Source organism: Sturnira hondurensis, unplaced genomic scaffold (assembly GCF_014824575.4).
Source record: "Sturnira hondurensis isolate 20B ecotype Veracruz unplaced genomic scaffold, ASM1482457v3 Scaffold0003874, whole genome shotgun sequence".
In the NCBI taxonomy this organism is placed as follows: domain Eukaryota; kingdom Metazoa; phylum Chordata; class Mammalia; order Chiroptera; family Phyllostomidae; genus Sturnira; species Sturnira hondurensis.
Window position 1 is genome coordinate 1,682,622 of NW_028076505.1, and position 15,321 is coordinate 1,697,942.

General features: G+C 43.3%; 1 protein-coding gene across 1 annotated transcript in view; it reads right to left on the minus strand.

The window, feature by feature from the left end:
- The window catches only part of DSCAM (DS cell adhesion molecule), a 537,171-nt gene that overhangs the window by 422,849 nt on the left and 99,001 nt on the right, over window positions 1-15,321 (minus strand). The window contains exon 2 of the mRNA XM_037042990.1: window positions 6,243-6,560. Within this exon, the coding sequence (XP_036898885.1) occupies window positions 6,243-6,560 (318 nt within the window). The remainder of the gene's footprint in view (window positions 1-6,242; window positions 6,561-15,321) is intronic.

Sequence of the window (15,321 nt, forward strand, 5' to 3'; positions counted from 1 at the left end):
CCCTCTGGGCCTCATTCTTCTCCCATTGGAGATGAAGGTGTTGGGACAGGAAGATCTCTGAGGATGGTCTGGATTTCACAAACCTTTGACTTTCTAAGGAAATCCATAAAGACAGCGTTTTATCGACTAATTAGTGCTCTTCCAATTTTCATCGTTTATTGAAAGATGTGTGTCAAGAAAACTAGTATGAAATTAACTTCAAGAAAACGAACCTGCCAACAAAGATAGTCATTTCGAAGGGAAATGTGTTGAGAGGCAGGTAAACAACGCCACCTTGCTCTCTGCTTCCTTTTTTCTCTGTTTTCTTCTTTGTCTGGGATTTTTTGAATGAGTCCATCATTTCTACTTTGTTGCCTTGTTAGCTCTCCATTTGGTCACTCCAGTGGTTGCTTTGGCTTTTCCAGCACACACGCCTGTAATCATGACCACTGACACTCAGACGACGCCATACAACTCCCCACAAAATAGGAGAGCTCTCCAACCTTGTACTCGTACGTCTTCCTCCAGGCCTTAGGTAACTGTCGTCATCCGTCTTATCTGCACGTCACTACAATCCCCACAAGGCACTGTTATTACTTTGTTTAAACAGTTGGTCATCTTTTAGAGGATTTGAAACAAAAATACAATTTGTTTGTCCATGTCCTGACTTTGTTCATTATTCTTCTCCCCTCTGAGTAGATGCCATCAGGTGTCCTTTTTCTTCAGATTGCAGGACATCTTTAAAAAGATTTCTAGCAGCGCAAGTCAGGCTGATGAACTTTCAGCTTCTGCGTGTACAAGAAGCTGGTGTCTCACCTTTATTTCTGAAGGGCACACTGCACGCAGACTTTGGGATCACAGAAGACCGTCCTTTCAGCGTTTCAGAGACGCCGCTTCCCCGGGGCCCGCAGTGATTCTGATGCAACCTGGTGTCATCTTCACTGTTGTGCCTCCGTGTGTTACCTGCCCTTTTCCCCTGGCCATTTTTAACGTTTTCTCTTTGTCTTGGTCCCTGAGCTGCTTCATTACAATGATGTGTCTCGGCGTGTGTTTCGTCATCTCGTTTGTGCTTGGGTCTCCTTGGGTCCTTGGATTTGTGGATTTATAGTTTTTATCCAATTTGGAACATTTTGGCAAATAGTTCAACTACTTTTTAGTTTTATCATCCATTCCTTTGAGGATTCTATTTGTATATTAAGCTATTTGAAGTAGTTTTGGGAATCAAGTTTTTTTTAGATCAGTTTCTGGTTTACAGAAAGTTTCAGAGCATATAGAAAGTATCCATACACTGTCCCTCACTACCACCTACAGTTTCTCATTCTTAGCATCTGAATGAGTGCAATACATTTTTTATAATTATCAAACTAATACTGATACATTTTTACCAACTAAAGTCCATGTTTATAGTAAGGTTCACTCTGTTAGTTCTATTAACGATGCCACGGATTCCTCACTAAGGCCTCATCCAAGACAGTCTCACTGCCCTAAAAATGTCCTGCACTCCACCCATTCACCCCTCCCTCCCCCACCACGCTCGGCAACCCCTGACCTTTCACTGTTGTTGCCATGGTTTTGCCTTGTCCAGGATGTCTCATAGTAGGACTCACACAGTAGGCTGTCTTTACAGCTGGGCTTCTTTTACTTAGTGACAGGCACTTCAAGTCCCTGTCTGTCTTTTCATGGCTTGATAGTTTATTCCTTTCTATCAGTGAATAATATTCTATTGTATACCATAGAATACCATAGTTTGTTGTTAAAAATATTCTTACACTTTGTTCAAAACTTTGCAATAGGAGTTATGACTCTTTCAATAGGGAGATGAATTGTACTCAACTCTGAACACAGCCAGAACAAGCGAACATTTACATAGAGGGCCCACAAGAGGGTCGGTAGATGGAAAATTCCAAAGAGGAGACATTAAGGGTGGGGGATTCTTGTTAAAGGCGGACTAGAGACTCAGACATCGCAGGTGAGATGCGGGACTTGATCACGTTAAGAGTGACCCCATATCAGATATCAGAGGTGAAGATGACTCCTCAGGACTCTTGGTAGAACTAGGCCCAGGGAAAAGAGACATAGAAAGTCAAGGTCAAGATCAAGGATCAGCTGAGAAAAGGGCTCAGAGGAACCCAAGGAAACTTTAGCCAAGGACAGAGTCTTTGTCCTTATCCACTCACATATGAGGGACGTCTCTGTTGCTCCCGCTTTGGGGCGACTGTGACTAAAGCTGCTGCAAAGGTCCGAGTGCAGGGTTCTGTGTCCTCCTTCTCTTCGGGCAGCAATCGGGGCACTTACAGGACGCGGCTGCTTCGTGCAGCTGCTCAGGGGTCACCTGCCTTCACCACAGGGTGACCAGCCCTGAAGACTGGAGCGCCATACACTTTCTCTGTTTGTGGTTGGGGCTGTCTCAGATAAAAGGGCGAATTCAGCCCTTGCTCCCCCGTCTTGGCCGTCACCAGCCATCCCAGTCCAAGGTTATTTAACCGCAGTTTACAAAGGGAAAGACACCACTAGAAGTTTTATTGACTTGCCCCTTTGCCAAGCAGTAAATACAGCATGGCCAAGGGATAGTGCCACTTCCAGTGGCCCATCTGCATTCTGGTCCTTAGGACAGACAGAGCAAGACGGTATTTTATATGCTAGGGAAACTGAGATTGTGGTTAACGAATGAGACAGGATGGATGGCCCTTTATTCTGTCACTGACAGGCAGACCTCAGTCAACTTGCTGAAAACTATTAATAAGAATTTTCACCCTGATTGGTAAGGCTCAGTTAGTTGGAGCATCACCCCATGCACAAATGGTTAGGGGTTTGATTCCCAGTCAGGGCACCCGAAAGTTCAATCCCCAATTGGGGTACATACTGGAGGTAACTGGCAGATGTTTCTCACATTGATGTTTCTCTCTCTCTTTCTCCCCTCCACCCCTCTTCCTCTTCCTCCGAAATCAATAAACATATGCCAAAGGTGAGGATTTTTTTAAATTTTAATTTTAAAGAGTGAATAGGAATTTTCTGTGCTGCCACAGGACAGACCCTGAGGCCATTTTACCCAATGGATTATTCCAGCAAAGTCGCTAAACCAGTCGAAAGGGACTTCAGACATTTAGGATGTCTGAAACACCGGCGATGCCCTGTGAGTCCGAGCTCGTTCAGCCGCAGCGGCCCAGCCACCCAGCTCTGCATCAGGAACCGCAGAGAAGTGGGGAAACCAAGTTTTCCAGCGTCCAGTAAACAATCTAAAGAATTACTGCCACCTTAGTGTGCTCATAATAGGAAGTGAAATTAAATGAGAAAAGAAGTTTCACTGGGGCAACATGACTGTCCATCCGGTCGGTCTGAACCACACAGTCGCCATGTGTCTGCCGGGCTCACACCCAGCGGGGCACCAGGTGTGGGGATACCCACACCCCAGCAGCCAGGACAGCGGCACGCGGAAGGCGGCACAGGCTCCAGACCAGACGATGGCATTTCCACCTCCGAAGCGTCCACGGCCGTGCAAGAACAATCCGCTCTATGACGGCTTCCGGAAAGAGCAGTTAAACCAGGGGCAAGCGTTCGGTGCCTTTGTCTGACAGGAAACTCGAGGCAGAAATAGCCGGTTAACACATCCAAGCACAGCCGTTTGAAGTTCCAGGTTTTTCTGCAAGTGGCACTTTGTAGTCCATAAATGTGTCTTTTATGACACATTAAAAGGAATCTGCAGCCTGCTAGGTAACAGGTGTTTCACCTCATTCTTCTGTCATCAGGGTTAGAGGTCCACACACAAATTTCACTTGCTTGATTTTAGTTATTTGGGGTATCCGTTTTTCATACCTCTTGATTAAAACCAATCTTTTTCTTCTTTTCTTAAGTGCATTTCTGTGCAAGTCTTAGAACTCCTGAGTACGTCATGGAGATCAAAATGCAGTTGGGAAAAGGACTTGCTGGCGGAATGAGTCACAGGCTAATGTTTGATCACTCACATCAAAGAGATCGCATGCAGGCACTCTGAAACGTTTCGTGTTTCGCACAGGTCCTGACGCCTTCAAGTCGCACCCCCGCACCTGCTCCAGAAACGATAACAAAGCCCCCCCCCCCCCCCCCCCCNCTCCAGAACCGATAACAAAGCCCCCCCCCCCGCCGCCCCCGGCACCCAGTGCAGAAGACGACAATCGAAGTCACGTTCTCATTGTCCCGCCATCATGGTAAGTCAGTCTACCAACATTTGAAAGGTCAGGCTTTTTTTAAAAAAAATTAAAACACTGTTTGCTGACCAGAGTCCAGCTGTGTGCTTGTTTGTCAGGGTTTTGTTAAGTCTTTAGAAGGACACAGTTTGTCCGAGATACACAACTTTCGATGTCTGTGAATCAGCGGCTATGTTCCCAGGTTGGCTTGTAGTGATGACAGTTTTTTTTTTTAATTCATTATGATGTTAAGAGGAACAAACCAACCCAAGGTTCATTCATTGACAACATTCCAGCAACATGTGATACAGTCCAAAATGTTAACAGTGCCTTTCCTATTTCACAAAGAATGCAAGAATATGAGTCAGCTTCACTTCCAACACCCATCGATGCTAAGGTTTCATTCCAGCTTAAGCCTTAGCCTTCTCTCCTCTCTGTCTCCCCACTCTCTCCACTGCCCACCTCTGGGACAGAGTGTGGGGAGGAAAGGCACAAAGAGGGGGAAAGAAAGCAAACACACTGGGTTTTACACACTGGAAGTTTGAGTACCAATTAGTCAAAATGCAAATCTGGGATACAGTTTGGACCTCACCAACTTATCGCTAGTTCTAAGTTTCATTCCCATGATGTGAGACACTCTGAAATCCAGTCCAGAAGTGCTCCGACATCTCAGAGAAGCCATTGGCAGTCTCAGACTGAACCAGTGGCAGGATTTTCCTTGGTTCTCAGCTGATAGTGTTTCTGTTTGGGATTCTTTTTCCTCTCCTGAATTTTTCAGTATCCTCACAAATATCAGAATGCCTAGAACAGAGGCCAACTTCCCATTATAAATTGTGACCCAACCTTCTCTCTTTGTTTATGTCTGACTCCTCCATTAGGATGTGAGTTCCACAAGGGTGGGGACCATTTCATTTTCCCATATATGAGGTCTGTATGGAAAAATTCCAGCTGTTATTAACATAACAAGTAGAATGGACTGGGATGCACATGGGTGAACAGTGACAACTTCACTGTACTAGTCAGTGGGGGCAGTAGCCACCCATTGACTGAGTATGTGCACTGTGTGGACTGCACTTTCAAAATGACCAAGCAAGTAGAGCAACAAATCTACATCAAATTTTTCGTTAAGCTTGAACATTCCTCTGCAGAAACCATTCAGATGATTCAGAAGGCTGTGGTTAGGGTGACCGGTGATTGGCAGCTTCATCATGACAATGCGCCCACTCACACATCACATCTCGTGCAGTGTCTTTTGTCAAAACATCAAGCCACCCAGGTGAGTCAGCCCTTCTACAGCCCAGATTTGGCACCCTGTGACTTCTGATTTTTGCCAAAACTAAAATCACCTTTGAAAGGGAAGAGATTTCAGACCGTCAGCGAGATCCAGGAAAATATGATGGGGCAGCTGATTGCCATTGGGAGAACTGTGTGAGGTCCCCAGGTGCCCACTTTGAAGGGAACTGAGGCATCATTGTCCCATGCAATGTTTCTTGTATCTTCCTCAATAAATGTCTCTGTGTTTCATAATACATGGCTGCATACCTTCTGGACAGACCTCATATTTCCCACTCTGGGCAGAGTGCCAGAACTATAACAGAAGCTTGAGAAAATATTTGCTGAGTGAATACATTCAAAATCACCCAGGCATTGTATCGCACACTTAATGTTGGTTTTGCAGAAGGACTTCCCCCAATTTCCCAGTGTTTGGTGATTTACAGGAGCAGAGCTGTAGGGGGTTTACGAATGCACTGAACAGTTTTTGGCATGTCCTTCAGATGGCAAACATGTGGACTGAAAATAGGGACACCTCAGAAACAAACAAGCAAAAGGTGATTAAATTTACAAGCATTTCCTCATTTGTTTCGCTGAGAATGAGAAGCAGTAATTTCCATACTCTTTTTCCAACAGTGCCCAGTACTCTGAGATCCAGTCGAGAGATGCTAAGGAGACACTGGCAGAGTCAGAAGGAAGGAACTGATCAGTGTCAGAAGGAACTGATGAAGGGTTTTACTGAGCCCCAGCTGATGGCGCTTTAATGTTTGTCACCGCCCCCCACCCAAGCAGGCACCAAAGGAATAAAGCCTGAGGACTTGTACTCACCAGCCTTGATGTGGACATCCTGACTTCTAATTTTCCCTGAAGGATTTTCAGCTGTGCAATAATAAATATTATCATGGATTAAGGTACTAAAGCTTGAAGGAGGGAAGGGGAAAATTTGGAGAGTGCCGTTGGGGTGGACGTGGCGGATCCCAGGAACATCGTAGATCTCCTCGCCCGTCGCTAGGTACCATCTGAGAGACACAGGAGGGATGCCTGCAGCCGGGCAGGGCACCGAGGTCCCCGTGGTGCTCGCGAACACTACCTCTTGCAAAGATGCATTGACAAAGTAGAGGCTGGAGTGAAGGTCCTCACCGAAAACTACAAGAGAACAACATAAGAACCAGTCAGTTAAGTGCTCCTTCTGAATTTGACTTTCCATCCACCGGGCCTAAGGAGGTTCTTTTAAATAAGAAAAATCACAGGATAGGACTAAAACGAAATCATTCAAAGCTGCCCAACGGACTGCAGCCAGAGAGGCCGGTCCTGGGAAATAAGGTGTCACCTTCACACCACGTTTTGTACATAAGCTTATCCGTTTTCTAGGGTCTTCGCTTCGAACAGATTCCTCCCAGTCCCATCCTGCTTTGTCTTCACTGTACTGACCACTCTCAGAATTCATACTTATATTTCATTTGGACCCGTCTGCCTCTGGATCACGCACCCTCTGAGGACGAGGTGCTGAGGTGTTCACACACAGAGAACAGGGCCTGACGTCCAGCGAGGAGAAGCTGAAGGAGCGAATGACGAGATCCAGGCATGAGGATCGAATCGCTCTGCTGGGTAGGGGCATGGAAGGGCTCATTTGAAATGAAACCAGTCACGATTTCTTTAAGTTAAAAGTGAAGATCATACATAAAGCATTTTAAAATGCAAAATCAGTTTTCTGAAAATAGGGTCCAATCAACTATGCAATTTTAATTTAAAATATGTAGCAATAATAAAGAGAACTTAGAAAAAAAGCACCATTTAATTTCATCAGATTATGACATTTTCTGTTTCGGATTTTACATTTTCTCTTTTGGTCCATCTGCCTGTGTGCCTCACCTATATAATTATACTGTAATGTGCCTACATAAACTATGTAATTGTTACAGACTGCTTCATTCTCATAAGAGTATTTCATGTATATAATTTCATTTATAATTTTCCTATATGGACTTCATGAGTAAATGGTAGTGGATGAACATTTTAAAATGGAAAAAACACAATAAAAATCTGTACATTAAAAAACACATGAATGAACATTTAAAAATATTTTATATAATATGATTTTCTAAACTATTTTCCTGATCTCGGTTGCTTAAATGGTTTCTACTTGAATTACTGGAAATAAAATGCCTATTAACCTATCCACACACATTTGGCTTTTTAGCTCATATATGGAGCACCCACATGTAAGTCAGTGACACCCACATGTTACTAAGTGCGCTCAGTAGCAAATACCTATGATGTCTCATCTACGCACAGAGGAAACTCAACACGTGGATCCCCCAAATGAAACAAAATGATTTTTAAATGTCACTAAGATCTCCTTTGCAGACATCTGCATTTATGTGACTCTTTTTTAAGTATACTTTATTGATTATGCTATTACAGTTGTCCCATTTTTTCTCCCCTTTACCACCTTCTCTTCCGCACCCCGCTTCCTCTAGTATCCCCCCCAGTTCATGTCCAGGGGTTGTACATATAAATTCTTTGGCTTCTCCATTTCCTGTACTATTCCTAACCTCTTCCTGTCTATTTTGTACCTACCATTTATGTTTCTTATTCCCTGTACCTTTTCCCCCATTCATCCCTCTCCCCCTCCCACTGATAACCCTCCACGTGATCTCCATTTCTGATTCTGTTCCTGTTCTAGTTGTTTGCTTAGTTTTTGTCTTTGTTTTTGTTTTTAGGTTCAGTTGTTGATCGATGTGAGTTTGTTGTCATTTTATTGTTCATAGTAAATTGATTTTCTTAGGTAAGTCCCTTTAACATTTCCTGTGACAATGGCTTGGTGATGAAGACCTCCTTTAACTTGACCTTATCTGGGAAGTACTTTATCTGCCCTTCCATTCTAAATGAAAGCTTTGCTGGATAGAGTAATCTTAGATGTAGGTACCTGCCTTTCACGACTTGGAATATTTCTTTTCAGCCTCTTCTTGCCTGTAAGGTCTCTTTTGAGAAATCAGCTGATGGTCTGATGGGAACTTCTTTGTAGGTAACTATCTCCTTTTCTCCTGCTGCTTTCGAGATTCTTTCCTAATTTTTAATTTTGGGTAATTTAATTACAATGTGTCTTGGTGTGTTCCTCCTTGGGTCAACTTCTTTGTGACTCTCTGAGCTTCCTGAACTTGCATGTCTAGTTCCTTGCCAGATTGAAGAAGTTTTCTTTCATTATTTTTTCAGATAAGTTTTCAATCTCTTGTTCTTCCTCTTCTCCTTCTGGCATCGCTATGATTCATATGTTAGAACATTTAAGTTGTCCCAGAGGTTCTAAGCCTTTCTTCATTTTTTGAATTCTTATTTCTTCATTCTATTCCAGTTGAATGTTTATTGCTTCCTTCTGTTACAGATCATTGATTTGAGTCCTGGTTTCCTTCCCTTCACTGTTGGCCCCCTGTATATTTTTCTTTATTTCACTTTGCATAGCCTTTACTTCTTCCTTTATTTTGTGGCTATACTCAGTCATTTCTGTGAGCATCCTGATTACCAGTGTTTTGAACTTGCATCTGATAGGTTGGCTATCTTCTCATCACTTAGTTCTTTCTCTGGAGTTTTGATCTGTTCTTTCGTTTGGGCCATATTTTTTTTTTTTTTTTGTCTCAGCACACCTGTTATGTTGTAAGGGGTGGAGCCTTAAGTATTCAGTGCACCACTTTGCTGCACTGTGGCACTGTCTGCGGGGGGACAGGTCAGAGAGCAAACAGCATCACTTGCTCAGCTCTTGCCTCACTCTCAGTCACTTCCCTTGCTCCCCACACGTGGATTGTGCCCTTTCAGGTGCTGATTCCCAGGCAGGTGGGTTTGTGTACGTTCTAGGATCCGGGGATCTCTCCAACGGACTCTCCTGTGAGACTGGGAGTTTCTCTTGCTGTCACAACCCTCACAGGTTTTTACAGCCAGAGGTTTTGAGGCTTTATTTCCCTATGATGAAACCCTGAGTTTGCAGTCTGTCTCGCTCCCCAGTTGTTCCTCCCAGCTTATCTGCACAGGAATGCGGGATAGCCCAGTCCTCCAACTGCTGCCTCACCAGTCCAGTCCTTGCTGCCCCAGTTTTAGGTCTCTGTCCCTCCTACCAGTCTGGACGAATATTTCTTCTTTAACTCCTTGGTTGCCAGATATCCATACAGTTCAATTTTTCTGGCAGTTCTGGTTGGTTTTTTTTGTTTGTTTTTGTTTTTAAATTGGTTGTTATGCTTGTTTTGGTTGTACAAGGAAGCAAAGCATATCTACCTATGCCTCCACTGTGGCCAGAAGGTCCTGTGCTTGTATGTGACTTTCTAAAAACAAATGCCTATCCAGTACCATCTTCCCAGGAGACAAAAGGAGCCCTAGATATCTGGAGTGAACATCGCTGGGCAGAGATGAGGGTAACATCTACTGAGCACCGACACTGAACCAGGCGGTGCTGTGAGACCGAAGGGGTTACGTCATTTACTCTCGTGAATGGCAGTTCCGCTGGACGATTGTAGATGCCTCTCCGAGGCCAATAATTTGGAGATTCAGAGGGGTTATCACTCGACCAAGGACTCAGGACTAGGGGGTTGAAGAAATCCTCTTTCTCATGATGATCTCATTTCATCACAGAGTTGCTTTTCTTCTACAAAGCCAGATCTTGGGGAAGCCATGCTCATGAGCTCTCGTGTCCTCCAGGTCTCTTACCTGAACATCCACCTGCTTTCTCTTGGCCTCTCTCGCTGCAGGGACCCTGCGTGTGCCCCCTGGGGGCCAATGCTGACTCTCTCTGGGCTGGGAAAGCAGAGTGAATGCCATTCATCATACGATGTCAGAGAAAAGTGCACTTACAGAAGTAGATTTGCTCCAAGAGAAGACAGGCGTTCACCAAGTAGTAATTGATAGTTGTTTCTTCCAACCAAAACTCAAGTCTTTAGAAATTCTCCATAAATCAGAATATAAAAAGTTACTGCTAACTAAGAAACCAGTTCAGATCGGAAGTATAGTTGTGATCTTACTTTTGAGCTTTCTAGGAAACTGCTATCACCCGAGACATATTGTTAGGACCAAGATGACCATCCTTCCTCAGGGCTAATTAATTCCAACAAGGTTCTTTTTTTCCTTTCCCCACATTTCTCTTCTGTCAACTGGATATGGGTCATCTGAACTAAATAAAATTTAGACACATTTGAATTTATTCTGTATCACCAAAGTAGCCTTATTAAGAATAGCAATTCTTTGAAAATGTGACTATATATAAGATATATTTACAAATTAAATGTGGAGTTTCCAATCACAAACCACATTTCAGAGCCAGCTTGTGCAATCATTTAAATGACTGTGAGAAAAATGCAAAATAATGTTTAATCCTAGTAGTTAAAAAAATAAGTGTCCTCTGGGGAATGACTGTAACTTCTCCTTACGTTTACTTTTCTTTTTTTTTTTAGGTATTTCACATTAGTTTTTCTATTTCACACCATTGGCTTTAATAAAGTAACAAACTCATTTCCTAAAATACACATCATATGGCCACAGGCAAAAAAAAAAACCCTATATTCCAACAGCTTTTGTTTCTTCCATCTAAGGAACCATCCATCTGCTTAAATAATAGCATTTCATTTTAGGGAGCGCTGCATGCATTTGAAATACAGTAACACTTGCTCCCTCCAGACACTGCGCAGGCAATCGCAACATGAATTACACGGGTGTGAAAGCTCCTTGCAAGTAACTGCGGTTTAATAACAGAAAGCTAGAGAAAACATCTGGCATCGCCGTGTTGTCCAACTCAGGTCTGACATCCTGGGGTACGGACACCAAGGGCGCTGCAGGAGGGGCTGGGAGCACTGTTACTTTCTTCCAGATTTCTCCATATTTTATATCACTGTAACAGATGGCATAACCATGGCTCCAGGGACAACAGGAAGAAGAATGTTATGCTAAAAAGAAAAACAAGACAATATCACTTTCTTGAGAATCCAAAGAGGGTGAAAAGAAGAGATGAGGCGGGAAGCAACGCCACCATCCTTCCTTCGCTCAGCAGTCTTCCCTGAGCCCTTGCCATTGCCCAGGCCTGGGGAAAGGTCCTGGCAACACAAGCCTGTGTGAGGCACAGTACTGCTCCCAAGGACTTTCTGGGAAGAAGGTGCATGGCTGGCAGGAGATTGATGATAATTCTTTGGCTGCCTATTTGGACAGAATTATCCACTATGCATGACAGGAGTCTAAGTGATAGAGACACCAACCCAGTCCGGGGAAGACGAGAATGCTTTCCAGAGGAAAGAGTGGACGGTGATGCTACCCAGAAGACATAAAAATGTTAGGATGCTGAGTGGTCACAGGAAGGAGGGAAGTGAGAAGATGCTGGAAAACAGGAACCTCAGAGCAGAACTATCAGGGATGCACCCTGTTGGAGAGGGAACTTGAGGTTCTTCATGCTCACTCACTTATTCTCTGCATAGCTACTAAGCAACTACTAGTTACCTGGCTTTGTGCCAAGGCCTGGGGACATACGAACAGCCAAGGCTCACAGAGGGGTCTCCAGAAGCTCACACTTCAGACGCTTCTTGTAAAACCTGGATCATAAGGGTGTCAAATCTCGTGCTGAAAAGCAGGTGCTTAATTCTACAGGCAATGGGGAGTCCCATCCATAGGGAATATACTAGAGAAATAAATACCTGCATCTACACAGAAAGCTGCACCCACGTGTTTAAAGCAGCATCACTTATAATTGCCCAATGTGCAGACTATTCAAGTGTCCATCAAATGAAAAACGGGTAAACAAAATGTGATACGTCTGTGCCATGGAACCTTACTCAGCAAGAAAGAGATGAAATACTGATACATGCTGTCCACACAAATGACCCTGATACCCTTATGCTAAGTGCCCCCAAAGCCAGTCACAAACAAATACATCTTATATGATTCCATCCATATACAGGGTCCAGAAGAGGAAACTTAGAGAGAGAGAAAGGAGATGTGTGGCTTACTTAGGGCTGGAGGCAAGGATGAGAGGGTAGGAGAAAGAGAACTAAAGATGTGAAGATTCCCTCTGAGGTGATTAAAACAGTCTAAACTTGATTCTGGTGAAAGTTGTACTCATCTGCAAATTTACAGAAAATCCGCTGAGTTGTACAAATGGGTGAATTGAATGTTATTGTACGTAAATTCTATCTCAATAAAGCTGTTTAAGAAAACAGAAGTCAATGAACATTTTGACACTGAACAAGCAATTTTCCAGGCTCTAGTTTCATACAGTAAACACTGGGGTGGGGGATGGGGAGTGATGACCCCACAAGCAGGAAGTCAGACTAGGCTGCAGTGGCAGAGCGGCGGGGGGTGGGGGGGGGGTGGGGGGTGAGGGGGGCAGGGGGTGGCCTACACCTCCCTGGGGAATGATGGTGTGAAGGGAGCAGAAAGCTCACCTATACAGACATGTCTGATAGGATCCCACCAGAGTCCGTGGTCTGGGGTGTAAGAATCATGAGAGCAAGGACAAGGAAAAAGCCAATATGATCCTAATTTAACAGCCTGTATACCTGGCTGCATGGTTACACCTGGAATAAAAGCAGAGAACAGACAAGGCAGAGGTGGTTGGGCAGAGGAAACAACAATGTTTTACTCAGGCTAAGGGGGCACTGCTCTTGGACCACCCACCAGCGAGTTAGGAATAGGATCCAAGACCCCAGAGAGACTGAGCAGTAAGAGAGGCTGATGCCCATCCCCGGGTGGGAGATACCAAGGAGAAGGCAAAGAACAAGGAAACACACAGTCCAGACATGGGTCCTTGGGGACATACATAATTAATCATTATGTATTAATCATTATTAACACATAAAAGTTGAGCAAAGGATATCTGACCACGGACTGCACCCCTAAAGCATAACGAAGTGCTGCAAGTCAATAAGAAAACAAGGTAATAAAATAAAAATGGGCAAAAGTCTTGGACAGTCACTTCACGAAGGCCAATATATAAATGATCAATGAGCATATGGAAAAATATTCAGTGACACCCACTTCAATGACTAAAATGGAAAAGACAGAATATGTTGTCTCAGGAATACAGAGGAACAGGAATCTCATAAATTGCAGCTAGGAATGTAAATTGATAAAAATCATTGTGTGAAACTGTCCACCAGTGACTACAAAAGCTGAATATATTGCTGAAAGCCAGTGATAAAAAGAAGACTCTTGAAGGTAGCCAGGTTTTTTTTAACCGCACATTGTACACAGAGAAACAATAAATGATGGCAGACTTCTCCAAAACAACACAAGCCAGAAGACAGGAGGAAAAAAAATAAAGTATTATTTCAAAAAGAAAAAGACATATATCAATCTGAAATTCTACACCCAGCAAAAGACAGTATTTTTCACAGATGAAAGTGAAATAATAATGACTTTCCAAACATTCAAAAAGGAAGAGAATTCACTGACAGTAGACCAGAAACACAGGAAACGTGGAAGGAAGTCTTTCAAGCAGAAGGAAAATTGTATCACTTACACATCTGCGACTTCACAAAAGACATAAAAGAATGCCAAAAAAAGGGAAGTATGTGGGTAGATATTTGAAGAAAACGCATTTGCTCATTTAAAAAAATCATCAGGTCATTTGCTGTTTAAAGCAAGAGTGATAATAATGTATTGTGGGGTTCGAAACCCACGGAGAGAAAATGAATGATGCTATTAGCACAAAGGCAGGTGATGATGGAAAAGACCATCTACTGCGTTAATCCGCTTCTGCTATAGGTTAAGGGTTACAGGGCAGTGTTATTTGGAATCAGGCCACGAGAGTTTAAAGACATACCTTGTAAACCCTAAAGCGATCATGTAAAACAATCAAAAGGCATAACAAAACAAACTTAAATATTAACCGATTGATGTAGATGATGTCATTATTAACAAAAAATCTGATAATCCAATAGGGGACAAGGGGAAAAAATGGAGACTAGATGGACTAAATAGAAAAGAATTATCAACATGTTATATTTAAATCCAACTAAATTGGTGTTAGGCCATTAAATATAAATGGCCTAAACACTCCAATTAAAAGGCAGGAATTGTCAGAATAGATGAAAAATCAAGACCTAACTGTGTGTTCTCCAGAGGAAACCCACCATAAATATTTTTTTAAATCAAGTAGGTAAAAAAGAAAAGCATAGAATAATACACCAAGCTAACAGTACTTAAAAGAAAGCTCGAGTGGCCATACAAATATCAAAGTAGATCACAGGATAAGGAACAGTACTACGACAGTTATTTCCTAACGATAAAACAGTCAACTCATCAGGACGACAATCCTAAATGTTAAGGTACTTAGTAAGAGAACTTCAAAGCACAGAGAACTGGGAAGGAAGTTTCTTTCTTTTTCAGGGATAACTGCCATTGGGATGATATATCGATGGTTTTTGTTGAGTATTAATTTGCCTTCTTGCATTTGGATGCTAATAAATTGTGCACACAAAAATCCAATCTTATCTCTCATGCCTCGAGTTGGTTTCCAAGGGTCCATCCACACTGGTCTCCTCATTACCTTGGGCTCCCAGACCCCTTCGCACCTCGCGGCCTGTAAAAGTGCTGGGCTCTGCCAGGATACTTCACCGTCCTTTGCCCAATACTTCTCATTCTTTGACTCTCAGCTTACACATCAACTGTTTGGGAATGTATTCCTGGTCTTCTACCTCCCAGGCTAGACCCCATGTCCTCTCAGCTTCCCTCATCACTCCTTCCAGTGCTGATCTCAGTTGTTCAGTGTGGGTTACCTCCTGCCGCCATCCACACTGTATTATAACCTATGAGAGGGGCCCTATGTGTAAATAAAGCAACCTATTCCTGGTCCATATACACTGAGTAGGACACAATAGAAGCCCTCAGAAAGGAATAAGTAGATATTTAAAAATGATGTCCATCGGTAGACAACTAGATAAAA